Source organism: Xiphias gladius, chromosome 23 (assembly GCF_016859285.1).
Source record: "Xiphias gladius isolate SHS-SW01 ecotype Sanya breed wild chromosome 23, ASM1685928v1, whole genome shotgun sequence".
NCBI classification, from domain to species: domain Eukaryota; kingdom Metazoa; phylum Chordata; class Actinopteri; order Istiophoriformes; family Xiphiidae; genus Xiphias; species Xiphias gladius.
In genome coordinates this window covers 12,820,361-12,832,964 of record NC_053422.1, presented here as the reverse complement: position 1 = coordinate 12,832,964, position 12,604 = coordinate 12,820,361, and the positions used below count along the sequence as shown (strand labels likewise).

At 39.2% G+C, this 12,604-nt stretch overlaps 1 protein-coding gene across 3 annotated transcripts; it reads right to left on the bottom strand.

Moving 5' to 3' along the window:
- Positions 1-12,109, bottom strand: atl3 (atlastin 3). 3 transcript variants are annotated; one of them, XM_040119375.1, is made up of 14 exons: positions 11,891-12,011; positions 9,653-9,875; positions 7,479-7,613; positions 6,676-6,780; positions 6,535-6,585; positions 6,262-6,318; positions 6,056-6,148; positions 5,764-5,902; positions 5,527-5,654; positions 5,376-5,432; positions 5,181-5,252; positions 4,098-4,289; positions 3,661-3,900; positions 1-2,623 (listed from the first exon to the last, which is right to left on the bottom strand). In XM_040119375.1, exons 2-14 carry the CDS (start codon positions 9,854-9,856, stop codon positions 2,561-2,563), a joined length of 1,536 nt encoding a protein of 511 aa, XP_039975309.1. In that variant the 5' UTR covers positions 9,857-9,875; positions 11,891-12,011; the 3' UTR covers positions 1-2,560. The 3 variants fall into 3 exon arrangements, with proteins under 3 accessions (XP_039975309.1, XP_039975311.1, XP_039975310.1); XM_040119377.1 differs by lacking the exon at positions 11,891-12,011 and adding an exon at positions 12,018-12,109 and having other exon boundaries at positions 2,513-2,623; XM_040119376.1 differs by having other exon boundaries at positions 2,513-2,623; positions 11,846-12,011.
- Positions 12,110-12,604: the final 495 nt, after the last annotated feature.

Below are 12,604 nucleotides of genomic sequence, written 5' to 3'. Positions count from 1 at the left end.
AAGCGTTTCCCCGTTGATGAACTGCTGGTGGGTCTAACTGGTTCGAGACCTTAAAAGAGCCTGTATCCTCCTTTCAGTTTAACACAACCTTCACATGACTTAAACTGAGTTTCGTCCCTGGTGCCACTTCATAAAAAAACAGATTGGAAAGATGCATGGACGGTTTTCAAGCTCTGTTTATTCTTCATAAAACAGCATATCTCAAGTCAAGGCCACCGAACCCCTGCAAGAGATGATTACATTAGCCATTATCACAATATACTATGCATTTATTCACTTTTGGAATGAGCAGTGTGCAAAAAGCACCAAAGAGAAGGTTAAGTGCAATCGTATGTGCTTGTAAAACATCCTGAAGCTTCCTCCTCTTGCGGAAAGGGACAGAGGTGGGATGTGCAAAATCATGGACTGAGAATTTCTAAGTCCCTAATCCTCCATATTTTTCAATGGTAACTTTGGCCCTGTATGACTGTACGACTTGTTCCTAGTCAACCAGCTTTTTGTGTTTCCGCTCTGTATTCGAGCACAGAAAATATATTAGTTGTTGAAGATCACAATGTAGAATCATTACAGTCTACAGGACTCCACTTTTGCTCTCAGGTCCAACAATGTTGCGGCGACAAGATTGCGTGACTTGATTGTGTGATTGTGTGACATGGCCTGGTTAAGCACTTAGTGTTTTACCGAACGAAATTCTTGCTGTTCGGCTTTCCAAACCAGTGTTTCTGAAAGAATCTGCATTTCATCATATTCAGAGATGTAGGCCATCGTTGCAAATAATCTGAGTCCTTTAATCCAATGCTTGATTCAGTCTGAGTTGGCCTGAGACAACCTGCTTGGTCCCACAATGGAAAACTAAGACCTAATAAATCCACTGTGTAGTCCACCTTCTTAATTCTCTGTGACTGATTTTTGAAAAATATGTTTGATCGATTGGTTAAATGGAAAGAAACAAGTCCGCCCAAATTCAACTGATTATGTTATGCAACCATTGCATGTCAGTCATTTGAAGCAAATCTTTGACCCGAGCACGCAATGGTTTCAGGCTGGATTGAATGCAATGTATAGCCTTTATTTTACCAAAAAAGAAGTTTTACAGTGACAAAGTTTTGACTGGGAAATAGATGAAATATTCCTTTTGCTTGACGCCAGATCAACCATGTGATCTTTACATGCTGCATCACAGTGATATATCACAGAGTGCTTTCTCACAGTGGAGCTGACAGCACAGGCCCCTAAAAAAAAAAAAAAATCCTGAGGTGCAAACATACTAACATGAGTGCATGTGAAGGATTTTTGACAACCAACTTTGATTATAATCTGTCCAAGTGCTGTAATCTTCTGAAAATTGAGGTGCATGTACAAAAAGCACAGGGTTACAGCCACACAGTCCCATTTACTGTAGGTTGCTACTGCTTCTTTCATATTTTGGTCTATTTGAATATTCTGCTCGTTATTTGTTCCATGTATGTTCAAGACTTGCAATGTTTGAGTGACAAAATGTTTTCTCACTGGGTTCACTGCAGCCAGTGCAATATCTAAATTTCTGAAGGAATAAAACTCTCCTGTTTACCTTGTAGGCCATATTTTATATTTACTGATTACTGAACTGACAGGAGTACAAGGCTGAAGTATAATTCAAACATTTAAAGCCATCTCTTTGGTTGATTGGTTCCTAGTTTTATGATGTCGGGTGGTAAACACCTTTGAGTATTACAATAACGTGTCATCTTTGGTGTTGGAAAGTTTTGCAGAATATAAATTTCCATATAGAATTTGTCTAGAACACTCTAGTATATAGTATCAAAATCTACCAAGTGTAACATGTTTCCATCAAGGAATAAACAGCAAAGCACTTGAAACAACTGAATTCCCAATACACGCAGCTTCCAAAATCTGCTGTGCTAAATACAAAGTGCGTATCCTCTTCTCCTTTCAAAGTAGTGACAGTTCACCTGTCTAGAAATGCTAGTTTATATCAAATATAAAGCAAATCTACAAAGTAAATGGAATGTTTTAAGGCCAATAAGTAAAAAAATATAGCGACAAAGAAATATGTATAAATGTATAAGCTTTCAAGCCAGCATTATTTAAGATCATTATTTAAAGATATACTGCAGAAGCTCTGTTTGAAAAGCACCCTGACTGCCCCCCGTCTGAGCAATATACAGCCATGTAAGGTGCATTCAGCTATAACAGAAAATGAGTTTTTTTTTTTAAGTTTAAAAGTAAACACTGACTTGTCTATTAAGACCAATTGTAAAACTGTAAAATGATGGCAGTGTCGATTTAAGACACGAAGTATGGATGAGAGAGACTGGGATGGTTTAACTCCCTGCTTCAGTGAATCCAGTCACCTTTATATAAGCCTGGAATTAAACAGGCAGAGTAACGCGCATAATAGAGATGCTGGTGAATTGGCATCACAACTGTACCCTGTGCCAATGTGGTTTTAGCTGCATGTTTGCTCCAGTGGGTGGCATGATAAGGCTTTAGTGATGAATGTGTGCTTGTGTTGTGTGCTGGTTGCACTGCATTGAGATTAAGAAGTTTCAGAGGTCCTCTAACTGGATTTCTTCTGGTCACCAGTGCTTGTCCCTCTTGATTTGTTCAACACCACAGTGGCCTGAAAACAGACAGAAAAAAAAAAGATGATTCATTTGAGTGTGTGGTCTCTTTAGTGCTTCTTGCAACATTCACTGGACACCAGTTTTTCTATGTTGTGGTTAATTCACTGAAACTGTGCAGCCTCATATGTCACATTTTTAACCCTGCCAGGAAGCGTGAGGTCTATTAATCCAAACCACTTCTGGTTTTTACATAAAGAGGTGCTATGGCTTTAAGACTCTCGTCGTTTTTGTTTCATTTTCCATTTGTTCTATGTAGATGCACAATCCAGCTCATACATTTTTAATTTGGCAACATTTGGCAATTTGTCTTTTGGGAACAGCTATTGACACAAGGCAAAAAAAAAAAAAAAAAAATGAGTACTACTTATTTTCCAGTATACCCAGGGCTTAAGTAAAAGATATGTTTACTATTACATTACCTGCCCAAAGGCACCACTAGAGGGAGTCAGATTGTGGCTGCAGAAGTTCAGTTAGCCTGCGATTTCAAGCAGCCATATGATCATTGGCATTTTTCTCATGACAGCAAATTCTTTTGCTGTCTGAAGATCAGAAATGTCCTGATCCAGGCCAAGGAAAATTCTTCAGCTGTATAGTCTTTGTCCATTTGTAAACTTTGCTCCTGCTGACGGTCAAAAGCCCTCTCAAACTGTTAGCCAATTAAATAAAACCAAAACAAGGCAGCAGTTACTTCAAGTATTAAACAGTGTTTTGATTGGCTTCATGTGACACAGGCTCTATACAAAGCAAGAATGTCTAAATAGTATACTAATAAATTAGCACTAAAATGGGAATTTACTTAACTTATTCAATTATGTGTGCTGTTTTTGTTTGCCAGATTTTGGCAAGTGAGTCTGAATCTACATTTTCTTTTATTCTATGTTTGTTGAATGCTGTTTTTGTTGTTCTTCCCAGCATCAATAGCTCCCTCTAGTGGCTTCAATAGGTACATGCATTGAAACAAATTTTACTAAAATGTCATAAAGTGAGAGTTGTGACAACCATAGAGACACGAGCTAACACAAACTGAGCTGACCTGCTCGAGGACGACACCAGCAGCCTGATCGATGGCTCCTCCTACAGTCCGGTACCGACCAGAGTAGCGGATGAAGGCCCATGTCAGCATGGCCATCATGGCCACGCCCAGAGTGCAGTCACACACCACGGCGAAGGTAGACAGGCCAACAAAAAGCAGCACGCCTGACAGTATGTAGAGGAGGCACACCAGGACAAACAGCACTGCAGGTGTCCGGAAAGCGCTGAAGAGATTTTTTGACTTTTACAACAAAAATAAAAGCAGATGATTAGGAACAATTCTGAAATCGTATCACTGCAAAAAACAGCCATGTGTATCAGGTCCTCGCGTGCAAGATTCAGATGTTTAATTAATGTTTAATAATAAAACCTTTCAAAGAAAATTTCAAATAAAACAGACACAAAGTTAAATGTTATGTTTTTGGAATAATCCTTTACCTCATTGTGTTTGCTGAAAGACTGCCACATTTCGTCCAGCTCCTTCTCCAGCTGTGCTTGGTAACGATCACAAAACTCCTGTCCGCCCATCTTCTTAGTGGACAAGAAGGCGTGAAGTGCCTCTTGGAAGTAAAACTGATGCTTTTCCTCCAGAGAGTCAGGAGACACATAGGGCAAGTCTCCCCCACAGACCTTAGAAAAGAAAAACAGAGAAAAGAGACTTCAGGTGGGAGACACACACGGTGATTGTTGAGCTGATTATGAATATGATTTGAGTGACGACTGATCGGATCAAGTTAGATCAGGGTCTGTTGACAGTTGGCAGATAAATTTATATAGTGTGTGATACGTAAAGATTCTTATCTCAGGTGTTAAGATCAAGTTGCTGCAAGTTGTTCTCATAAAGATTTTTTTAAACATGTTTTAGTTTGACTTGTGTGCTGCCGGAGGGAAACGTACCGATAAATAAACAAAAAGAAGAAGAAAAATGGCAAGCAAATTGGTTTGTAGTGTGCAAGTGTACTGGAGAATTGCAATGGAGGATCTCCCCCAAACTCGGTGCTTTTTTTTCTCCTTTTTTTGGCCTTTTCAGCAAAAATGTCACTGCATATAAACAATGCAACCTACTGGTTGTCATCCATGTTTGTTTTGTTATAAGAACATTTGGGGTTCTCGTGGGATTTGAAGGGTCGTCTGTGACCAGAACTCCAGTCTTTAATGACCAGTTGTTTGGTGTGGTGTCCAGTTTATTTACTCCGTTGTAAAGGTTTATACTCCTTCCTGACAGACTAAAAAACCCGTTCAAGTTGGTGGAAATGATCTTCATGTGTGGTTTTTTCCAGCCTTTGTAGGTTTCAGCTAGTCTTCAGGTTTGTCCCAAGCTTCAAGAATTCTTGTAGTCATTCCTTGCTAACACATAGTATAAGATTTTCCACCCTTTAAATACTCATTAAAGAAGCAACAAAAACTCTCTATTGAACAAAGTACCGGGGGAAAAAAAAACACTCATGATGTTGCCAACAATGATCCCCAGAGTAACCATGAGTGTTTGATGCATCGTCTTTCACATCTAAGTGAACTCACCTTCTCCATGTTCTTGTAATACTGATCTTTGGCTGTTGCCACAGCTGCCAGGTTGTTGGCCTCCGCCGTAGCCTGGTGATACCAACACAGATATGTTAAACACATTGGTGTGAAAGACAAAAACAAGTCAGTATTACCCCAGTTCATAGGAAAAATGAGTGGTCTTTTTCAAACTTGTGTTAATCCTGCACATACCATAAGCATAGTCTTTGGCTGGGGTAAGTCTTCTCCCTGGTAAATCTTGATGTAAGCCTGGTAAGCCGAACATTATGCAAAACTTATGTCAGATTTGCTGTAGAAAACTTATTAAGGTTCAGCAGGAATGCTCAGATGAAGACGATGTTACCTTGAAGAACTCAAGCAGGCCCCTGCAGGTGACTTTGTTTCCATTTATTTCTTTCTCAGCCAGACGATCTGGATGCAGCAGTTTAGGAATCAGACTCTGCAGCTGCTCTGTGAACTCTGGCGCCACATCTTGCACAGTAAACATAACAATAGTTAGGACAACGCTCAGTATACTGGGCATTCTGCTCAATACCAAGCTTAAATGAAGTAGAATAGCATGGAAAATGGGGGATTTTACCGCTAAGTTGCCCCCGAAATGCAGGGCTGGTGGCAACCTTCAACCCAGGGTGAGGTAACAAGAAGCAGGAAATTTTGTTGAAGCATGAATGGATGTGCTCCCTCACTGTCTGCAGCTCTTCATGCTGGGCCTCCTTAACCTTTAAAAATCCACAAAATAGTGAGATGAAATACCAAACTAGGAACTCGGAATTTAAGATAAGCAACTGTATGTGCATTTCTTTATTTATGTTTAGTTAGAAGTCCAAGTGTATTTATTAAACTCTGCCATATCAACAAGGCGTCTCTGGTACCTGTAACCGTTTATCCAAGAATTCATTGCCTCCTTTAAAGCCGTAGGTGTATTCATAGGGGAAGCTCCAATCCCTGATTAAAAACATCAAAGACTGTAGGAGGAATGGAAAGATGTTACATTAAACACATCAAGCAGAGCAACAAAAACGATCTGATACACGTCCAACATCAGCAACAATTCATCAGATTTTGTGGTTGCTCTTACTTGAAAGGGTTTCTGAAAGATTTCGTCCATAGCCAGGCGACCATACTCCGTGAACAGCTGTGAGGAGGAGGCACCCATAATGCAAAATTAATACTGAGATGCAAAAATCCAAAAAAAGCTTTAAGATCCTTCTATCTGTCATATCTTGGGTCTTAAAAATCAAGACTACATCATATAGGGCTGAAAATCACCATGCTCTTAGGTGGAAATGTTCAAACGTGCTTCACAAGCCACGTCATCGGGCTGACTCTTGTCATGCTAATGTAAACAGACCTGTAGCTGCTGCAGATCGTCCTCTTGAATGTTCTGTGACAGATTGTAGATCTACAAAACAGAAACTATATAAGCATACATTACAAGAACATTGAGAAAATGCAGTATTTAAATCAGCGATGCTCAGACGAGATCAGTCACCTGTATTGAGCTGGTCATGGTGCTGAGGGCAAAGATGGTGGCACAGTCCTTCACGGTGGACTGATCATCAAATGCTCCCTGAGTATCCATCAACACCACTGCCACCTACAGCAGCAGAGACACAAAACATACAACATGATGCCTTTGTTTTCGAATAGGGATGTTATAAGAAGGAATACTTCTATTTCTGTCTTTTTAACAGCTTTGTTTTTTAAAAACAGGAAATACCCTCTAAAAAAAAACAATTTAAAAAAGCAACATAAAATGAGTAAATAACAGGACAAATCATGGCTCGTGTAGAGGTACAAATAGTGTATGGCAGCGTTACCAATAAGTACTGGGGAGGAACTGTCAACCTTTGAGTTATTGTCTCATTTTCTGCACTCACTCAACTCTTCATTCACTCATTTCTTCAAAGTCGTCAGATTACATGGAATAAACCAAAACCCCAAATAGATTTTATTTACGATAACTGAAAACAGAGCGAAAAAGCAATTCCTCACATTTAAGAAGCCGGAACCAGAGAATATTTGGTGGTTTTGCTTGATTATAGTCTTAAACAACTAATCAATTATCAAAACTGTTGTCAATTAATTTTCTGTGAAAATTCAAAGGGTGGAAAGGTTAATAAGAGAATAGAAGATTTATTTTGAGGGGGGGGGGAAATCAGATAAGAGTCCTGTAAGGAACTTTTATATAAATGTAATGATAATCAACTACTAATTTGATTTCTTTCAGTAAACAGTGCTTTGTTTGTTGACACACATACAGTAAATAAATAAATAAATATAAAGTGTGAGTACCTCTGTTCCATCGCTCTTTTCAACGAGGAAAACTTCACTCCACAGCTGGATGCCTGTTGTCTCTGGTTCTGAACCACCTCTCCAAGAAAATCCAGTGAGCGGCTCATCATCCTGACCCAGCCAGTTTTCATCCCCCTGCCCAACACAAGTTACACTTTCAAGACTTGTCAGGGGGAGGCTGAGTCTTTTCACCGAAACTCAGTGTATCTACATCTTCTGGCTTATTCAAAATTTAAACATGTCTTGTAGTGTACTTTCAAGAATATAGCAGCAGCAGCAGCAGCAGCAGCAGCAGCAGCAGCAGCAGGAGGCATTTAACCCTAACTCTTTACAATTTACAACACAAAAACGTACTAAGTGCAGTGTGGGCCTGTCAAGTCATAAAGTATCTCCCTGGTTAGTCTGTCCTCATTTCACTATGTAGATGACAGAGAGGGCTAATTCCATGTCAAATCAACAGATTTTAGAAAATTTTCCCAACTGACGATCTTGGATTTGCTTTATACTTCATGTAAATAATGTCATTGTACCAAACAACTAGTGTGCAAAATTTTTCAGCCAGTATCTTCTTTAGTGCATGATATATGGAGCCTTTAAAAAAAAAAAAAAGGGGTCGTGGCCTTAATAAACTGGTGTTCCTAAAAAGATTTTTTTTTTTTTTTTAAATTTTCAGGGATTATTCTACACTATTAGATGTCTTTAACTTCTAAAATGGTTGCATACCTACAGTTGTCATGGCTTGCTGAAAATTGTATTAAAAAATTCTTTCATGCTTTGGAGCCCACTATATCTTCACACTGATCCACATCAGATCTTTCAAATTTTTATATATAATACTCATGTTATAATACTTTTTTAGCAACTAGATGCATGTCTGAAAGAAATCAAAAATATCTGATTTATGAGGCATTAAAAATGAAAAAAAAAAAAAAAAGATTTCACATCTATATATCAGGTTCATATTGCTTGTGTTTGATAAAGTCTAACTGAAAAACAATGATACCACTGGAAAGTGCATGTTTTAATTAGTAAATGCACAAAATTATGAACCAAACTATATTTATGAAGGTATTAAACACACCATATTTTACTACAAATGGACATTCTGCAAAAAAAAGTTCTACAATTTAACTAAGGCAATGTCAGGAAATTAAAAGCTTTGAAGAAATAGTGGCTACTTTAAGAGTTTGAACGATGCAGTGACTGCCTTTTCCAGACCCAGTGGAAGTGTGTACTGCCTGCCAGTTGGTGGAAGCCGGGCATCAGTGTTCTTCAGGATATGCACGAGAGGGACCCAACAGATATCCTCTCTCCTGGGCAGACTGTAAGTCTTACGGGGACCATAACGATGCATAAATGTGACTTGTACATCTCGTTCCTCCTCCGACATTGCACAAATGTTGCCTATCCACCACCTAAGTACATTTCCCAGGAACTGTATCTGCAAGACAGACCCCTGATGTCACAGCGGTTTGTTCCATCACTTGTGGACGATTCCCGTTCAAATCCACAATGAAACTAGGACCATATGACACCCTGCTGACCTGCTGATGGTTTGGCATGACTGGAGCCAATGAGTGTGTCCCTCTTGGGAAGGAGTTATGAAAATAAATGAGACTTATCAATGAGCATAGCTAATGCTAAGCATAAAGTTAGTTTAAGACACATGTACAGAATAACAGACAGAGAGCTTTCACATAGCTACCACTCCTTAACAAAAGGTAATGACTACATTCTCAATCCCTCCTATTCAATAAACTAGTTAGTTCACATGTTAAAGCAGGGATGGGTATTAATGTCGTATGACTGCATACATTTTCACTCAAACCTCAGACTATTAAAAATGTTCCAGGTTATAACATTCTTCAACACAGGAGGAGGAACTAGTCAGTATCACTTCGCTGTGACCTCCCTTAGTCATTGGTTTTATAATAAAATGTTAGAATTTGAGTCTTGAAAAAAAATTCACTTAAATAATAAATCAATCAACACAGTTGCAGATTAATTTTCAGTTGATTAACTGACTCCATTCAGCTGTGACCAACATGACGACATTTCAGCATTAAATTGGTGAATCTTAGGTGATTTGATCTTTGATTTGGCCTCTGAGTACTGTAGACAAATATAACGATCGGAGAAGTCGGACACAGAGATCTTGTTGCAGTGTGACTCACCTTTCTGTACATGTAACGGAGCATGAAATCCAGCAGGAAGCTCTTTCCCTTCCTGAAGGCTCCAGCCACTGAGAGCACCACCACATGTTTGTCTCGGACCTCGGGAGCCAACAGGATCTGAGCCAAAGCCTCCGTGTCCAACTCAAAGGAGTGATCCTCCTTACACACTGTGACAATCTGCACTGGACCTGGTTCACCCATCATCCTTCAGAGGTACTAGTCCCTGTGGAAATCATGCACAAAAACATTCAGGTTGATATTAGTACCGCAGCAATTTTAGAGCTGCACCTAATCACTGTTTCTCAATTAATACTGATTTGTCTGTCTCTCTGTTTTTGATGAATTGTGTAGTCCATAACTGAAAATGAAAAATTTGCTAACGCCACCAAACAAATATTAATCACTATGACATTAAGTATAGAAAAGCAACAAATCCTCACACTGAGAAACTGGGAATAGTAATTATTTGACATTTTTTCCTCGTAAATGACTTCAACAATTAACAGATTATAAATTAAAAATAAATAAATAGTTCAACACTAAATTATAAATTATTAATTGCTAAATTATTTCTCTAAAAATCAATTTTAGTCTGCAAGAGAATTCTTTGATTCAAATTTCGATCATCACTCAATAGTTTCACTCATTAATATTCACCAAACACAATAGAGTTGCTTGTTATTCTGTATTTTAAGTTATTATAAAGATTTTTCTTTTTATAAAGAACTTTTTCTTTTTTCGTTTTTTGTGTTGGCTAGTCACAGGATATTCAATGACATTGCCTTAGATTGCTTATTTGCAATGGGCACTTGACAATAGAGTTTTTAATGTATGAGCTAATTGAAAAATACCACTCCGAGCAACTGTGGCGCATGAAATTAGGGCTGCAACTGACCACGGTTTTCCGTTAGCAATTAATCTGCCAATTATTTTTCTTGATTAATTGTTTTGTCTATAAAATGTCATGTTATAATTTCCCAAAGCACAGGGTGATGCCTTCAGATGTCTTGTCTTATCTGACCAATAGTCCAAAACCCAAAGATATTCAGTTTACTATCACATATTGCAACGAAAATTATCAAATCACATCACATTTGAGAAGCTGGGATCAGCAAATATTTTGCATTTTTGCTTTTTTTCCTCTCCTCTTAATGACTGAAATGATTATTGGATTCTAAAAATGGTTGGTTCATTTTCTGTTGAGCGACCAATCATTTCAACTCTAGATGAAATGTATCTTTTTCTGCCGATCGCCGGAGGGGAAATCATTCATTAAAAAAAAAAATTAGGTCAGAAGAGAACTATGGAAAAATAGTCAACAGACTAACCAATAATGACAACAGCCATCAGTTGTCTGCCTTGAGGACAAATTCTTTAAAGATCGTGCACCTGATTTTCTTTCCAGCTTCACGAACAAATGAGATTTGGATGATAATCACACAGAAAGCTATTGACCTGCACTGATCCTGCCATGAGACACAACATTTTTGCCCTGTGTACAGCCGACTGCGGGATGCTTGTATGGGTGTCACGCTGCTCTGCCTCCAGCCAGTGGATTCAGCATGATTCACTGCTCATCATCTTAGCTGCTTCAATGGACTCCATTGTTGCTGCCGTCTGCGGAGGATGCCCTCTCCCACGACGAGCAACACAAGGAGGGGCTTTCACAACAGTTTATGTGTGATTTTTAATACCCAACGCGCGCTCTCTCCTCTCGCTGAAGAACTCAACACCTCAAAGGTGTGGCACTCAGAGACAGCATGCCTGGCATTTCTCTGCAGCGAGTGTCAAAAGACGAGTTGAGCAGCTATGGGACCATAACATATTTTGTATCCCGCCTGCACTTTGTTATGAGCAAGTACCGATTGAGATAAACTAGACTGTTCAGTACCGTCTCTGTAATTAACATTGCTTGGTCTTAGCTGCTGCCACTTGACGCGGACAGCGGTGTTGGCTACGCTGGCAGCCCTTGGACTTGGACAACTGAGCTAGAAAAATCTCTAGCGTGTTGTCTTGCTGTATTTGATGAGCCAACTAGCCAACTTCGACAGCTAAAGCCCAGAACTATTGACGGGCCAGCTTACTAGCAAACAGCCTGTGTGTCTACATGTAGTCAAAAAAAAACAGTAAAAAGCAAACATGTTAGCTGCAGGAATCTTTTCAAATGTTTACACCGAATAAGCTTGAAAATACCTTCTCTCTCGTCGCGTTAGCTGCTGTATAACAGTGTAATGTTACCTGCTGTGTCTTCAGACAGCTTCAACACAATCTCATGAGAGTCGACAAACGACTGGGACCTAACTTTTTTTTTTTTTTAACACTGGCAAGAAAACTACCATGAAAACTTTTTTCCAACCACACGAACCTCGCACACTTCCGTTTTCAGCAGGCGCAGGGCCTTCAGGGAAATGTCGTTTCAATGTGATTTCCTGCTCCTACATTAGTCCGTGTATGAACTTCGTTACCCAACGTTCCAACTACGCTGCCTCATACATGCGGGAAATGTAGTTTTCGATGCAAAGTTACGAATACGGAACTACCGGACAGGTAACGTAAAACAGGAGTTATGTGTTTTGCATGTAAACAAATCCTATCTGAAAGATTTAAGCGGGTGAAAAAGTAATCGTAGCTTAGCAACGGGTTTTTGTTTGAGGACATATCATGGAAATATCAGGCAGACTGTATTTGGTCCTGTGGGATGTGAATGTCACGCCCTCTGATGGTGAAATTCACACAAACAGCAACAATAGCGACTGAAAATACTCAAACCTACCCTACAACAAATTTTGTAATGGTACCTAGTAGCCTATACATAGAAAGACACAGACTGCTTGCATTTGTTTGTATTCGTTATGTGTCTCTTTGTGGTTGTTTTGAGTCTCTTTGTTGTCATTATGCCTTTTTGCAGTCCTTTTGCATCTCTTTGTGGGTGTTGTACATCTTTGTAGTCAT

Bases quoted from the DNA above. Each gene is read 5' to 3' on its own strand.
- atl3 (XM_040119377.1), bottom strand. From the start codon at position 9,856: ATGATGGGTGAACCAGGTCCAGTGCAGATTGTCACAGTGTGTAAGGAG. The intron at 6,149-6,261 runs GTAAGAGCAACC...TTCCTCCTACAG, and splicing joins TCTTTCAGAAACCCTTTCAA to TCTTTGATGTTTTTAATCAG. The intron at 5,253-5,375 runs GTATGTGCAGGA...TGGTATCACCAG, and splicing joins AGCCAAAGACTATGCTTATG to GCTACGGCGGAGGCCAACAA.